General features: G+C 41.5%; 1 protein-coding gene across 4 annotated transcripts in view; it reads right to left on the bottom strand.

Moving 5' to 3' along the window:
- ZNF385B (zinc finger protein 385B) overlaps positions 1 to 17,337 on the bottom strand; it is a 445,753-nt gene that overhangs the window by 104,008 nt on the left and 324,408 nt on the right. For all 4 annotated transcript variants that reach the window (XM_075608925.1, XM_075608923.1, XM_075608926.1 and 1 more), the window contains one exon: positions 8,902 to 9,044. In XM_075608925.1, the coding sequence (XP_075465040.1) occupies positions 8,902 to 9,044 (143 nt within the window). The remainder of the gene's footprint in view (positions 1 to 8,901; positions 9,045 to 17,337) is intronic.

Below are 17,337 nucleotides of genomic sequence, written 5' to 3'. Positions count from 1 at the left end.
AAGTCTCTTCAAGATTTTGTTACTTAAGAGTCACTGCTCACAATTTTGGTGTGAAGTTTTTTCTTGTACTTTTCTTCAGTTTGTTGTGTGTCTGTTTGTGTAGTAGTTTGTTGTGTGTGTGTGTGTTTGTGTGTTATTTTGCTAGCAGAACAATCTCAATACAATACAGTAGGGCAATACAAAATGTGCACAATAATAGTGGCTGCTAAGACACCAATCATGAAATGCACCTAAAACAGCTCTGACCTTTAAGGAGTATAGAGGTTTCATAGGAGGCTGGGATACAAAATTGTCAATTACAGATCCATGCTAAACAAACCAAAAAAACGCACAAAACACCTCAAATCCTGTGTCAATTTGCTGTGTGTGTTTCAGTGTGCTTCAGTGTGTCAGTATGTCGGTATGCTGTGTAAATTTGTTAGTTACAGTTTTCTCTGTTAGTGTGCTATTTGTGATTCAGTGTCTGTCAGTGTGCTGTGTGTCTCAGTACCAGCAATTGAGGTAACACGTGATAACAATATTTTTATTAGAGCATTTTTAAACGTTTGTGTCATTCTTTACACAGGTTGCTATAGTTAACTGTATTAAAAGAAGAAGATACTGTTCAGTATGTTTTTCAACCAGGGTTTCCTGCACGTGTGTGTGTGGGAGGGGGGAGGTCATTGTAGTTTGCGTGTAAGTGGTTATTCTAATTTATGTATTGTAGGGCGGGATTGTGTGTGTGTGTGTGTGTGTGTGTGTGGCCAGGGGGCAGAGGGGGAAATGAATGTGAGGAGGGGAGAATTGAGGGAGCTGGATTGAGTGTGGAGGAGTGGGGGTGGGGGTTACTGAGTGATAGCCAAGGGGAGGCGGGGGAAAAGTGTGAGAGGAAAAAGGGGGTAGTGAGGAATAGTGATGAGGGGACATATGAGTGGGAGAGAAATACATGAGGAGAGAGGGGTGAATAGAGGAGAGGGAGAAGGTGTAAATGAAGGGAGGCTCGCAGGTCCGCCAACACGCTGTGGGAGGGGGGCCCGATGGAAACTCCTGAATCTACGGAATATGTTCACTCATAATGGGGCCCTGAAAAAAGAGTGTGCCCGGGGGCCCGCGCATGTCTAGCTACGCCACCGATGTGATGTGATATTAATATGTTTGTGAGTGGATTTTCTATCTTCTGAAAGTCTCCATTTGAGTTATTAAAATTGATCTGCACTATGTAGTGTGCGCTTTTCTATGTTTTCTTTTAGATTTCTTATGGATGTGGTTTATCCAAGAGAAAGCTGCCAATACTCAATTTTTGACTACCCTTTAACCTATGAACAGTTTAAAGAAGCAACTATTCATTGGCTTGTCAATGTTTTTCCATTTTATTCCTATTTCTTGGAAGATTTTTTCCACCCATTTTGAGGATGTTTCCCTATATTGATCCAGGACTCTGAGAGTTCTTTTTTCCACATCTATTTTCCCCCAGACTTTTTATATCTATATATTTGTGGGCGATAATGGTGAAAGGCAGGGTTGCAGACCTGTCTAAGATATGCAAAGAAGCACACAATAATATTTCCATCTGCTATACTGCACCGACACACTTTATTCGAGCAAATACCCGGTATGTACCTGGCAGATACCTGGAATGCGCCGCTCCTCACCTCTGACAAGCCCCGTTGCATTTGCCTTCCCAGCCTGGGTTCATGCCTGGCTGATGGGCGGCTGATCTGTTAAATGATAATGATTAGGATTTAATAGGCTGCAATGCTTCGCGTGTCTACCAGATGGCATAAATTCATGAATTGTAATGCAGTATATATATATATATACTGTGCAGTATTGCAGCCAGCGGGAATAAAATGCTTCAATCCCTGCCTGGAAAATAACTCAATGCACTCGGGCAGAAAACAGTCACAAACCTCAATACACCTGGGTATACCCGAATTCGTGGGACTAGCCGAGCTCGAATAAAGTGTGTTGCCAGTGTATTTATTTCATTATACATTGATCACTTGTATATCATCTTGTGTTTTTCAACACTTGTGGTAAATACTTTTGTATTATGAATACTTATATATATTTTAACTTGTTTGGTTTGTTCACACTTGTTGATTTTATATTTAGGGGTATTGACATTTATCGATGTGTGTGTGTGTATATACACTTTACTGTGGAGGGTTTTTGTCACTTTTTTTACCCACCATAATTTAACTAAGTGTGGTTAAACCTATCCTATGCTTCATTTTGCAAAGCCAGTATAACCAACCCCACACTGATGAGACCCATTAAGGTCGAAACGGCTGTCTGTGGGTGGGTTTACTGGCTATGCATCTTAACCCAGGCTGTGCTCAAAGCTGTGAAATGCAGCAAGCATAAGCTTACAGGGAATCATGTTATATGGTTCTGAAGCAAAAGGTGGCACTGTGTGCTCATTTGCATGCCATTTCCCAGAATCCTTTGCTGCAGTGGAAGCACTGTATGCTGGGTGATTATGGTGAAAAGCAGGTTTGCAGACCTGTCTAAGAGATGCAAATGAGCATACAGTAATATTTCAATTTTATATATATACATATATATATATACAATCAAAAAATAAATAGACGATACCGTTTGTCTATTTATTTTTTTATTTTTTGATTATTGAAGCTCGGCTAACACGGTACTGATACTTCTACATATATAGAAATATATAATAGGGCCTATATATAAACAAATACTCTACCAGCATAGAAAGTACACATGAGCCAGCCTATGGCCCCTTCATCAGGGAGGTGATTTAAGGTGTGCTTCCTTTTCTATTTTGAGATAGATAGACAGATTGATACACACATACAGAATTATACCTTTTCTCTATTTTAATGGCTTATAATTTATATTTCTTAGCTTTCAAATATAGACTTGGTAGTAAAAAGAATGATGCAGTGTGTAATATTTCAAGTAGGAGTTCTAAAATAAATCAGTACAGAATAGAGCAGAATATACAATGTTGTAATGATCAGGTTTCAATGAATTATTCCAAGAAAGCTGTCTAATAAAGTCAAAAGTAAAGGTAGTTTTTACAAATAAAAAATTCAGAAGTCAGTCACAGTAAGTGTAACAGTATTTTTCAAGTTTCGACCACTTGCTTTGGTCTGTACTTTTCTTATGAACAATATTCTGCTGTAGTCTGTGTACAGTCTGTAGTGATTTGATAATGAAGTGTTCTGCGCAGCAGTTCAGCATTTTATACTTCCAAGAGGATAGGTCAAAGGACTGCTGGTGAAACTGCAGTACTAAGTAACAGAAACCTACGACTTGTCATTCTAACCAATCTGTGTTATCAAGGGATCTCTCTGAAAAGATGGGTAACTAATCCTCTTTATTATACATAAAACCTTCAATGACATTTTAATAAAACAATCTCACAGTAGGACAGCAGGTTGTTGCTTTCTGGCAAATAGAAGACAGCGACTAGAGTTTGAATGATCCTTGGATTATTCTGTACATGCATATCTGGGTATAATAAAAGTAACAAAAACATCAAGACACTGAAATGTTTGTTTATAAATGTTCAAATTTTTTTATTGTGCTGTGGGTGTGCTGAAAGCAATGTTACCTTAAAGGAAATAAAAAGTGAATTCTTATATTAAAGAGGAACACAAATGCCTTGTTATAGTCAACATCCTTTCATTCTAAAAATACAAGTCTATCACAATTCAGTACTGAGACATATCTTTTGTCCACTATCATCTTTTAATGTCATGTTTATTGTGTCTTTTTGCTCATCTTTGCCAAATGTTATTCCTTCTCTTGCCTTTTGCCTTGTCTGATATCTTAAAATTGCTCATAATTTTGCACAGTAGGTTTTAATCTTGCTTGATACTTTGACACTATTTTACAGGTATCATTTTTAAATTCCCCAGATTCACGCAAAACCATGAATCAAGCTCCTGAAAAGTGCTTTATGACACATGGAAAGAACTATGAGATGACACATGACATTGATTAGTTCAAGTAATTGACACTTCCAGATGAGTTGGAGCTCTTTTTCCTCACTTACAAATATATAATACAAAAATAGACCTGAACGCAGATTTTTCTACATTCCATTATAATATATAGGCATATAATTCTCCTAAAAGCAGCAATCCTGGCTGCTCATTACTTTTTATTACCTAGCTTTTCCCATTTTTTTTTACAGGATTTGAACCAGATGATCCTTTGGCGCTAGACCACTGTATTGTTCGTTCCTAGGGCCGGTATTCTCCCTTTTGGGTGTTCACCAAATCACGCAGATTCAACAGGCCAATAGGAAGTCCCAATCAATGTCACTAGTTGTGGTCCTATTCGATGGCCATTTAGATGTTCAGGTAGGACACTGGCAACTATACCAGTAAGTATCTCAGGAAGCGGGGGTCACTGCAGCTAACAATTGTGCACCTTTGCTCTGAAATTCCCCTCGGTTTGAATCTTGTAAAAAGAAAAATAGGTGAACTTGGCAGAATTGTTGCTTTAACTGCTTCTGTTGATGCTTCCAAGTAACAATCTGATGCATTGTGGGCCAATATTGAGGAAAATTACCCACATATGTTGACGTATGGTCGAAATGTTTTTCTTAGAAATAACTTGAGGTCCCTCGTCTCCCTCTGCGCCGATACTAAGATGGCCGCGCGGGACTCCTGAGGATCGGCGGTTCAGGGGAAAGGCTGGGGCTGACGGCCGGGAGAGCCGCACAGCCGCCCGACCCAGCGCAACTCAGTGGCATACAAATAAATAAATAAAACCTGACGGCCGTGCACCAGGGAGCGTCTGGGGATCCGCGACTGCCGGAGGCTCGTCTCCCTCTGTCCCCGATCCCAGGATGGCCGCCGGAGCTGCGTGCGACTCCTGAGGATCGGCGGTTCAGGGTAGCGGCTGGAGCTGACAGCCGGGCGAGCCCCTCCCCGTGAAAGTATCAGGAGATTCCCCCCCCCCCCAACTAGTTCGGAACGGGGGAATAGAGAACTTGACCCCCCTAAAATGGCCGCAGGGCCCACGAGACAGCCCTAGTATCAGCTGAATATGTACCTGTCAGAGGGGGGGTGATCTACAATACTGCTGCACCGGAGCCCAGGTGAGGGGGTGCGGTGCTGCCCTTTGGAGGAGTGGATCCTAAGGGGGTCAAGGAGAGAGACGGACGGCCGCGGTGGAGCGCCAAGTGCAGTTATATGACAATAAATATCGCGCTACCCCCCTTGCGCCCCCCCCCCCAACTGGGATCCGACAGCAGTACCTGGAGGCCACTTAAAAGCTGCAACCCCCCACCCACTACTTCAGAAGAGTAATTGATAGAATAAAGAAAGAGTGCCAGACCTTCTCTCATTAAAAATGTGCTAAATGGAGAGACTTCCGGTGGCGTCACCGCAGATGGTTAGCTAGGAGAGGAGCTCCCAGCACCCTCGCACTAAAGCTTAAAGAAAGAGCAATTTCCCCCAACCCAAATCCCCCCTCCCTCCCCCTCTTTTCCCCCATGTCGCTCCCAACTATCCACCCGCCCCTCGTCATCCCCTCTCTTTTCACCACTGGAAATGGAAAAACGGTTTATTGTGTGTCTCAGAATACCTCACTGCCATGTGCCTGTATTTTACAACAAATTGTCATGCCATGCTGTGAATGTTATATAAATATCTACATGTACAGTAAGTGCTTCAAAAGACACCAATAAAGGAAAAATATTAAAAAAAAAAAAAAATAACTAGAGGGTAGATCCACAAAGCTCAATTGAATCAGGGTTCATAACGTAACGTTACCTCAAACAGGAACGGACATTATGCAGAAACAATGTCCGAACGAAATCTTATTAACACATTGCAGACTTAATGTCACGTTATTGTACTGTAACATCGCGTCGCGTGTCTGGCAATAACGTGATGTTTGAGCACGCCTTGGCACTACTCCCCACCAGACTCTGAAATAGGTCTTTAGCTCAAGTTGAGAATGAGAGTGGAGGGAAATATTGCTACTGTACTGTATGTTAGTTAAATTATACCCAAAGTAAAAGTCGTATTTCAGAGTCTGGATGTGAGTGACGGCAAGTTTAGGTAAACCCTAACTAGCATCTTTAAGGCCTAGATCCACAAAGCTCCGTTATTGACTTAATGAAGGTTAATCTAAGTGCCAATGTGTATTTCTAAAGCTCACCAACACTGTTACTGCTGTTTTTGGTCTGAAAAGGGCATTGCGTTACTGTAACGGCCGTTAGTGCTATTGATATGGAAAAGAGGTGGTCCCTCTAACAACACATATTCACAGAGCTCCATTATAGTTAACGCAGGGGTTTAACGCTAGAAAATCATACATAAAAAAGTATAAATCCCAGGTGTATTATTTAAAGCAGTGTTTGGGAAGGTATACAAGTTATTTGGGACTTTACCAAATCAATCTCTCTCTCTCTCTCTCTCTCTCTCTCTCTCTCTCTCTCTCTCTCTCTCTCTCTCTCTCTCTCTGTCTCTCTCTCTCTCTGTGTGTCTCTCTCTGTGTGTCTCTCTCTGTGTCTCTCTCTCTCTCTCTGTGTCTCTCTCTCTCTCTCTGTGTCTCTCTCTCTCTCTGTCTCTCTCTCTCTCTCTCTCTCTCTCTCTCTCTCTGTGTGTGTCTCTCTCTGTGTCTCTCTGTCTCTCTCTCTCTCTCTCTCTCTCTGTCTCTCTCTCTCTCTCTCTCTCTGTCTCTCTCTCATTTCAGAGTCCGGATGAGAGTAACACCACCTTACGTAAAACAGACCTACTGTAACGCGAATCATGTTATTGGAAGCTAATGTTATTGCGTTAAGAGTCCTCTGTGGCTTTGGGCCCAAGTCCCAGCGTTAACCTTAAGGATATGTGATGTTATGATAACACATTTATTTCAATATTATTTGCATACACGCAGTTCTCGGTTATCCAACGGAACCCGTTCTGGAAGTAGCGCTGGATAGTGAAACCATTGTAAAGTGAGTCCCATGTTAATCAGTGGCGGTTGGCGTTGGATAACGCATTCAGGCGTCGGATAACGCATTCCGGTGTCGAAAAACGTCCCATAGGGTTGCATTGTAAAACGTTGGATATGCCAATCGTTGTAAAGTGAAACGTTGGATCAGCTGTTACCGTTAACGCTATGCTTGCTACAGGAGAGACATGATTTAGCGTTATGTTAATGTACTTTGAACATACACCATTAGTCTTAATGTGCGATTAAGTTAGGTTAACCTCGCACTAAGTAAATAACAGAGCTTTGTGGATCTGGGCCTTAATAGCATGACAATGATATTTATAGGCCTCATATATACCTTACAACCCTCCCTTATAAGGTTTCTGACATGTTTTTCAATGAAACAGTCTGAAATCTATACCTATCTTTACCTACAAACAAGTTCAATGTGGATTGCTCTTTAAACTGTGAAAGTGACAATTGTGGCACTATTGCACAGAAACTCCCAGTGACTTTAATGGGACTTTCAATGTGATAGTGCCCCTCTTGCAGTTGGGGGCACAATTGCATGAATAACCCCCAACATGTTCAAACCATCGTTAGTCAAATACTTATAGCAATACATGATATACAAACTCTATAGATGACCGATAGACTACATTTATTGAAATTATAGCAGAACATTTGTTTTCAGATGTATAAAACAATGCTAAAGTAGGTAGTGAGGTTTCAGATGTATAAAACAATGCTAAAGTAGGTAGTGAGGTTTCAGATGTATAAAACAATGCTAAAGTAGGTAGTGAGGTTTCAGATGTATAAAACAATGCTAAAGTAGGTAGTGAGGTCTTCAGATGTATAAAACAATGCTAAAGTAGGTAGTGAGGTTTTAGATGTATAAAACAATGCTAAAGTAGGTAGTGAGGTTTCAGATGTATAAAACAATGCTAAAGTAGGTAGTGAGGTTTCAGATGTATAAAACAATGCTAAAGTAGGTAGTGAGGTTTCAGATGTATAAAACAATGCTAAAGTAGGTAGTGAGGTTTCAGATGTATAAAACAATGCTAAAGTAGGTAGTGAGGTTTCAGATGTATAAAACAATGCTAAAGTAGGTAGTGAGGTTTCAGATGTATAAAACAATGCTGATCTTTAGTGCACCATAAGACCTATTTACTGTAAGTGAATGGGCCTTAAAGTTCACCACTGTTTAGTAAATATGATCTTAATTTATTGACTTTGTTTCATCTAATGGAATATAAATCCTGGATCTAAAAATCCCTGGTGCATTTGTGGCTCCAAACCTATTTGTTCTGAGATCAGACTAAGTATTAACTTATGAATTAAACCTTTAATACTTTCAGGGTTTACTAATATATTTCAATCAATGCCGCCCTAGCTTCTGTCTAAATATCGAAGGACTACCTACTTTTAAGACAGACTGACAAATGATAGTGTTTAAGAAGCCTTCTCTTTGAAGACTAGGAATGGCAGTACTATAATTTGCTGTTCCGAGACCAGCAGTTTCTGAAGATGATATTTCAAATCCCTAGTCATGTACAGAGCACTTACAATGCATCATAACTGCTCTACTTACTTGGCAACTAAACTCAGAGTTGAAGAGTAAGTGGCCTTTCAGCTTTAGTCATCCTTGTTGATGGAACATTGATTTGAATCCATATGAAAACAGCTTTTGGTGAGATGAAGCCCAAAATCAATTTGCTCTTATCAGTTAAGAAAAAAAAATCAATGAACCTACTCTAACTGTGTTCAGAGAAAGCTTCCCAGCTAGCACACTGATTCCGCTACTGGAATTCAACCCTGAGATGGCTTGGGAAGAGGAAATGTTCACATGGTCCAGTCCATGTCCCGTATGTCTGTAATTAGCTGAGATCATGGAATTAAAAAAAGTTTTTCTGTTAATAAAAATACTGGATGTTACTGTAGGTCTGTCCACTGGGTATTAGAAACAACAATCACAATGCAGAATGAGGATAGCACAAGAAAGCTACTCACGGTGTTAAAGTTTGGGAAGAGTCCAATAGCTGGACTACTGTCCATGGGAAAAGACATAAATGGTTTCATATCCAAGGAAGGCTGCATCATAAGGCTTGGAGTCCGAACTAGAGCGGGAAGTGCAGTGGCGTGACATGTGCTGCCTGTTAAAATAGAAAACAATATTATATTTTATCTTTCACATCCAAAGCAATGACTTTATTATATGTCCTTTGCCAGATGAAAGTAGAAAACACAATTACTGCAGCCAAACGAAGCAAACCATGAACAACATAAGCAATTGCTGGATGGGTAGATCCGAAAAAGAATATTTAGGATAAAAATACTTAGATTGCCTTAGTTTGATTTATCACTGGATAAAGAGAAAAACACTTCTTCAATAATGTTTATGCATTTGTAGATTATAGCAATGAGGATTGAAGAATATAATCCCTGTACAGTCACTATTCTAAAACACGAGATAATATTGTAAACTAGACAAATCGTCACATCCATTGTAATTTCGATACAAGGTTTTTTTTTTTTATATAGCTTGAATTTTATTAAAGATTTTCAAAAAAACAAACTGACTAGTAGGGGGTTGGAGTAGGAAGGTATAGAAGGAAGAAGGGGTGGGGTTGCATAATTTCACAATGGTTACATGTTTAGTATGTATTACAATACAGTCAAAGAAGTGCTCAACATCCACTGAGATCATAATCCTGGAGACTGAAAATCGGGGTCCCCCGGGTCCAGAGTCACTAGTATCCCTTATTAAGGAACTTTTCATGGGGGATGTTGGAGTGGGTGCCCCTGTGGTCAGAGGAGAACTTTGTTGTGGGTCAAGCCCGGAATTCCCACAAAGTCCAACCAAGGTTGCCATACCCTCTGGAATCTGGAACAAGTGTCATTCAGGTAACTTGGTCATCTTCTACATTTTGCATATGTACCAAAGCTTTTGTCTAACATTAAGCAGAGACGGTAGTTTTCTTTGTTTCCAGACGGCTGCCATTTTGCATCTTGTAGCTATGATTATTTGTTTCAGCAGTTTGTTTTCTGCACAGGGTAAGCTCTGTAATGGCCTATTTAGTAGAAACAACCAGAGATCCATGAGAATATTAGATTTAAAGGATTTGTTGTGACCAGTTTTTCACTATGTTGAGACCACAGGGCATGACCACCACATGTGTATGAATGACGCTTCTTCTCCGCACCCTTTTGGGAACAGCAGGGAATAACCCGGGCAAAACTTGGAGATTGCTAAAGGGGCTGTGTACCAGCGTAGCAATACTTTGCATGAATTGTCTTTAATTGTGGTGCAGATAGAGCTGGAGTTACGGATTCAAATATGTTGTTCCAATCACCTCTGTCGAGTACCTCACCTAGGTCTTCCTACCATAGTTTTATATATCTATGTGCTCAGGGGCGGGAATACTCAACTCTATTCCTCAGGCCCGACACCCCAACAGGTCAGGTTTTTAGGCTCTCTCAGCTTCAGCACAGGTGGCTCCATCAGTCCCTGCTTCAGCACAGGTGGCTCAATCGCTCAATTAACTGAGCCACCTGTGCTGAATCTGGGATAGCCTGAAAACCTGACCTCCTTGGAGGGGCTTGAGGAGTGGAGTTAAGCACCACGGCTCTGGGGATCTTGTGCTAGGAGAAGTGGATATAGAGTTGGGAGATGTTTTTTTTTTCTTGGCTTCCTGCTTCTAAGCAGAGTTCTTCAAATTCAGTGGCTCAGTGAGTCAAGACCCTGACTCTGGCAATGCGTTTGAAGCAGTGGAACCTGGTTCAATTCCCAGTGTTGGCTCCTTGTGACCTTGGGCACATCACTTTATCTCCCTGCGCCTCAAAAAACAGATTGTAAGCTCTATGGGGCAGGGACTGTGTCTGCAAATATGTCTCTGTAAAGCGCTACGTAAAACTAGCAGCGCTATACAAGAACATGCTATTATTATTAGTCTTTTCATAGAAAACCTGCAGCTGCAGGTAGTAGAATATTTCACTGGTAGGTAGACCTTTCACTTTAGTGAAATCTTCAAGTTGTTTAACCTTGTGGTCCATGCTTAGGTCCTTTAGTCTGGAGATGTGAGCTCTAGTGCATTTTATAAGTGCGTATCTTGATTGACCCGTTTTTTTGTCTTTTTAAAGTACACAAATACAGTATATACAACAAGATTCACAAAGTTCTATACCAAAGCTCACTATTACTAATAGGAAATGCCTATATTACAGTGTTTAAAAACAAGCGCCATCCTTCCAGAGATGGCGAATTCCCTCAAGGAACTTATTGTAGGAGTTAAAATAGTAAGTAATAAACTGCCGATTGGGCTGTTCTGGGAATAGAACTTATCTCCAATTCCCTCAGTGTGCCATACAAAGAAAATGCTATATTTAGGTTGTCATTCAGAACTTTAATTACAAGCATCCATTTGAATAGAATATAAGCAATCAAATAATATAAAAAGAACAATAACATTCATTGTAGGGGCAGTCTCACAGCAGGAGAAATAATTCAAACTACAGGCAGTCCTCATTTTACAACGAATGGCTTATCCAATGCTATGCAATGCATACCTATATTCATTTTTACAACGCCAAAATGGCTTATCCAACGCTCTTACGACGCTTTGCAAAGTTGTTTATGTGTATATAATATATATATTATACTATATTATATTTTTATATTATATATTATGTTATATTATATATATAATACAGTATATGCACTATATAATTTGTGTGTGCTGCATATCTTATTGTCTGCGTAAAATATTTTTGTGTATTTTAGCATTAAAAATGCCTTCAGGAACGGAACCTTTCATTTAAACAGTGTTCCTATGGGAAAACATGTTTCGCTTTACAACGTTTCGCTTTACAACGCCATTTTGAGTAACGCATTGTGTCGGATAACCGAGGACTGCCTGTAATTGGTTCTCTTAGGAAGATTCCATCACCTTCACAGGAAAAGTTGTAAATATCAAATACGTTTTTATTTTCTTTAGGTCCAATGAAATGCATGCATTACAGATATTTATTGCTCTGTGTGTAACTGTTTGCCTAACTAATACTTAATAATTACTTGACAAAGAACAAAAGAAAAACAAACAATGAGGATTGAACATTTTACTGTAGATTTTCAGATCACGAAAGAGGTTACATATGGATTGCAAAATCTCTCCAAACCACGTGGTTACCATTAAAAGTTTAATGAAACCATTAAAAAAGAAATACTTGCTGTATGGTTGTAGAAATTATTTTAAATGGTGTCAATCACCTACATTTAGGGGCTGATTCCATTATGTGCTGAAGCGGAGCACTTCGGCACAAATAGAATCAGCCCCTTTGTTCATTAGACATGTCACTGCTATTAACTCACTTTGATCCTAGCTGGGATTACCTCTAAAAAAAAGGTGCTATCTATTGAAGTTAATGACAGTTTAGGAATATAGCAGATGAAGCAACATTTACTGTCCCCAGCGTCTACAGTATCTGTGGCAATTGCTCATAAGGGGAGGGGGGGGATCCATGCTTCCGGATCGGACCACATCCAGCCTTAATCTATCCGGGCCACGATCGCTGGACCGCGAACAGCTGCAGCAACACTAACAATACTCTTGCAGTACCGAATGTTCAGTGCAGTGGAACAGAATGTATTTATTTATAAAATGTAACGGATTGCTAAATCCCCGTCCATGTGTTGCGGAATCCGCGTAGTGTATTGGTAATAGAAAATCCGCAAAATGCGAATTGCCCTTGTTGAGATTAATCCGCGGACCGAAGGAACCGGCCGATCCGCCCCAGATCCAAATCCACCCCAAAAATTCAGCTCTCTCTACCAACAGGACTAGAAACCACAACACCTGTTTTTTTTAGACCGCAGCTCTAACAGTGTGAGCGAAACCAACTAATTGCAAGCATCACTGTCACATCATACTTTTGAACTGCTCACACATGTAGCTTATCTAGCTATTAGCATATCACACAGGTATCTCAGCTGTGCTCAAGGAACATTAAACTGTCAACCTGGATGTGGAAGCGGGCTGCTTTTAAGTGGTTGTGGTTCTAGTTGGTGCCTTAGGGTTATCAGCTCTATATAATTGATATGGAAATCCATTTAGGAAGTGTGGGACGGGACTCATTTAAATATATTTTGCATATCTCGAAGCCGGGTACCTCATAAGTGCTCCTTTTTCAGCACAGGCATACTGTATCTCCCTAATTTATTTAGAGGGACATTTAAGGGGATATATATATATATACAACTGGAGACACTACTAAGTTGAAAATCTCTCTCTTTCTTTCTCATGAAATCGGATTCTTAAAAATCCATCCGGATTGTATTCAATGACGAATTTGACTGAATCTGCTCGGCTTTTTTAGTACCCAATCCGCAGGCAGATTTTGGTGGTGGGGTGGAGGATTTGGTTAAAACAAAGCCTGCAATTTCAGGAAACGGATTTGGTCTGATTTGACCATCTCTACTTAAAACCTATATTGGTCCTGATAAACTGTAGATTTGTACAGTATTATATTGTGATACCTTTTAATAAACCAATATGATAGTAAAACATATATTTAAAAGTAAAGACATTTACACCTCAAGAAAAGACGTGCAAATGTAATGAAAGCTACTTCCACCCACTAAGAACCCAGATGTTGGTCTACTCAAGGAAACTACCATCTTCAATAGATCTTCAAAGCAGTACTACATCCCACAGCAACCTCTCGTCCCATTTTCTTCAGCATCCTGAGATTTCTGGTGGAGAACTGCCATATACTAAAATGGGGATCTTCTTGTTTAGTCTGAAAGAAATGTAATTTCACTGCACCTTTTCCAGTTCAACAATATTGGTCATACTTCCCGATTGGATCCCTGACAGCCTTCAGTGGCCATTGATTAGCTTCAATAGGTGATAAACTGGAGGAGAGACGCGCCCAGTTCAAATGACCAGGTTTTGGGGGGTGGGGTGGAAAAAATAAAAATAAAATTGCGAATATGGGGCAGATTTTTTAACATTTATTTTGTTTGTGATCTTGGAATCTTTTGCCTATAAGTGAAAGTTCTCCATGCGAACTTGCTAACTTTTGCTCAATTTTTGAATTTAAGTATTCCATTTTTTTTAACTAACATATTTGTATTGATCAGCTAATGCAGGGGTGCGCAAACTTTTCCCCCTGCGCACCCCTGCCTGCTCTCCTCACCGGATCGCGCCCCCATCCTTCCTTATCCTCGGCTTCAAATGAAGCCGCCAGGTCACGACCCCCCGGCATTTAATTTAAATGCCATGGGGAAGAGCATGGGGCCTCTGCAACCGCCACCCTCCCCCCCTCCCTGAAAAATCTTGCGCACCCCTGAGTTAATGGATTGGTGAAATAGTTTTAAAAAAATGTTTTCAATCATATGTTAAACACCATGCGAGTGGTAAGATGAATAAGATAAGAGACTTCTATAGGAACTGCTTGGAAATACCTTCATCCAGCACTCGTGAATAACCTAAAGGGTAGCTATTTTCATGTGTGAAATGTCCGATGGTCTGGAAGTGTGACTGCGGCTTCAGAAACCTTTCCCCTTCCCTATTTGTTCCTTTTTTGAAGTGAAACTTCTTTAGTGGCACCTATTCTGATGGGGCAAAATGGGAGAGATGGAGACGAAAATGAAACGGAAGTGACGTCACGGCTCCCCCTCCCCCCACACACCTGCTGTGACATGCGGCGGCGATAGCCGCCGGCGCCGCTCCTAACGGGCATCGCTCTTCCCACGCGGCTGATCACATATGCGGCAGCCGGCGGCAATAGCCGCCGGCGCCGCTCCTAACGGCCGCCATTCTCCCCATATGTCCGCTGCAATGGCGCGCATGCGCATTGCTAATGGAGATGACTGCGGACCTATGCGCATGCGCAGAAGCGGCTGGCAGCGGGGCCTTTCCCACACATGTAATCGCCGCTGCCACTCGTAACGCTCCCCCACACCGAACGCCACGGCATGCAGACCTGGTGCCGGACCGCAGCCCGTTGAGATGCGGGTACTAATCAGTGGGAGCGGGGAATGCCGCGCATGGGAGGAGCTTGTTTCCACCGGTGACTGGAGGACCGGGCGCTATGGTGGTGGGGTGGGAGGAGTCACGCGGCTGACGGAGTGAGACAGGGGGAGTGAGGAGAGAGGTGCAGGCTGATGGGGAGGGCGAGGTACAGAGGTAAAAGACCACACAGTACCTGACATGGAGAGCAGGGCAGTGAGTGCCGGGTCGAGCGGCCAGCAGAGGCCGTGGTACAGGTGAGCTGCAGCGGGAGCCCCCCGCATGGTGTCAGAGCTGAGAGGCTGTGCTGGGGTCGGTGTTGGCCTGTGCGGTCTGTGCCCGTTCTGTAACTCACACTGACACACACCGCTCTGTGCACCTCACTCAGCAGCGGAGCCTGCCCGCCTCACTGCTATTGGCTGAGATCTGCTCGGGAGCACATGTCAGACACCTGTCATTGATCTGCAGCCTGCAACATGGGGACACACACTGACACACACTGAAACACACACACACTGAAACACACACACACTGAAACACACACACACTGAAACACACACACACAGACTGACACACACAGACACACACACTGACACACACACACACACACACACACACACACTGACACACTGATAGACACACACACACACACACACAAAGACACTGACTGACGCACGCACGGACACACACTGACGCACACACACACACACTGACTGACGCGCACGCACACACACACACTGATGCACACACACACACACTGACACACCACACACTGACTGACTGACTGACAGACGCACACACACACACAAAGACACTGACAGACGCACACACACTGACTGACGCACGCACGCACACACTGACTGACTGACGCACGCACACACACACTGACTGATGCACACACACACACACACACTGACTGACACACACACACACACTGACTGACACACACACACACACACACTGACTGACGCACACACACGCTCGCGCACACACAGACACACACACACTGACACACTGACACACTGACTGACAGACACACACACAAAGACACTGACAGACGCACACACACACACTGACTGACGCACACACACACACACTCGCACACACACAGACACACACACACTGACACACTGACTGACAGACACACACACACAAAGACACTGATAGACGCACACACACTGACTGACGCACGCACACACTGACTGACTGATGCACACACACACACACTGACTGACGCACACACACACACACTGACGCACACACACACACTGACACACCACACACTGACTGACACGCACACGCACACACACACACACAGAATTCCCAGTTACTATAAATATAGAAGTGCAAATAGCTAAAACACGTGTTCTAAGTCAAACTTCTTTGCGTTTTGGCACTGAAATTGTATTTTTTATTAAATATATCATTCTTACAAATACAATTTCTGTGACAAAAGTCAAAAAAGTTTCACTTACTATGCGCGTGCACTCAGCACACACAGCTTTTTCTTAATTACAGTCACATGATGATGGCTTTATATTAATTGACATGATGGATTTCCTGTTAGGAAATGTACTGCATTTGTCAACCTGGGGTTGACACAACCTGTTGGACAAGCTGATGACATCTGAACATATATCCGATTACGGTGCACATGGAGTGTTTATTTGAAAAGTTTTTACAAAGGGTGTAATAGAGAAAAAGGTGTTTCAGTAGAAAAATGGTGTCTCAGTTGAAACATGTAAATAAAATCGCAAGATCAAAGGTTTTAAATGCTTAATGTAATATATGTTATCACAAACAAGATGTCAATAGTTATATTGACCTAGCAGAGTGGTTTCGACATTTAAAAAAAAACCTGTGGAATCCTTGAAAAATATACTTTATTCTGTGCAAACCCTTGTGTGATTTTGCAGGACTCTGGGACACATATCCTACATTGCAAAAAAATAATATTGATGTAGTAAGGCTTATCTTTAAGTTCTTTAAATGAGCTCTCTTTATTATTTATGGTTTATAGTACCATTAACACATACAAATCTTTTTGAATTATTCAATTAAACAAGGAAAACCTCCCATGAATGGGAGAATAAAAATATCTTCAAACACATGGCACAAATACAGGTGCTAAATCATCACATCAAATGTATTCATCCACAAAGAGACAACATCTAAAAGCATTTAAAATGTATGGAGAACCATAGTAGCAAAACAACCACGAGATACACCAATAACTGAATAACTGTAGGAGGTACTGTATCCGTCAGGAACCCTTTATATAGTTATAATGTACCCGGGGACACTAAAGTGCTATAATAATGCAAATACTATTTGAGGCATGACATTATCATTGATACATCATATACATATTGCACATACAGTATAGATAAAGAGAAAAATAGGGAAAAAAGCAATGAAAACGGAAAATACAGTATAT

The sequence above is a fragment of the Ascaphus truei genome, chromosome 7 (assembly GCF_040206685.1).
Source record: "Ascaphus truei isolate aAscTru1 chromosome 7, aAscTru1.hap1, whole genome shotgun sequence".
NCBI classification, from domain to species: Eukaryota; Metazoa; Chordata; class Amphibia; order Anura; family Ascaphidae; genus Ascaphus; species Ascaphus truei.
This window is presented reverse-complemented; position numbering and strand designations above follow the sequence as displayed.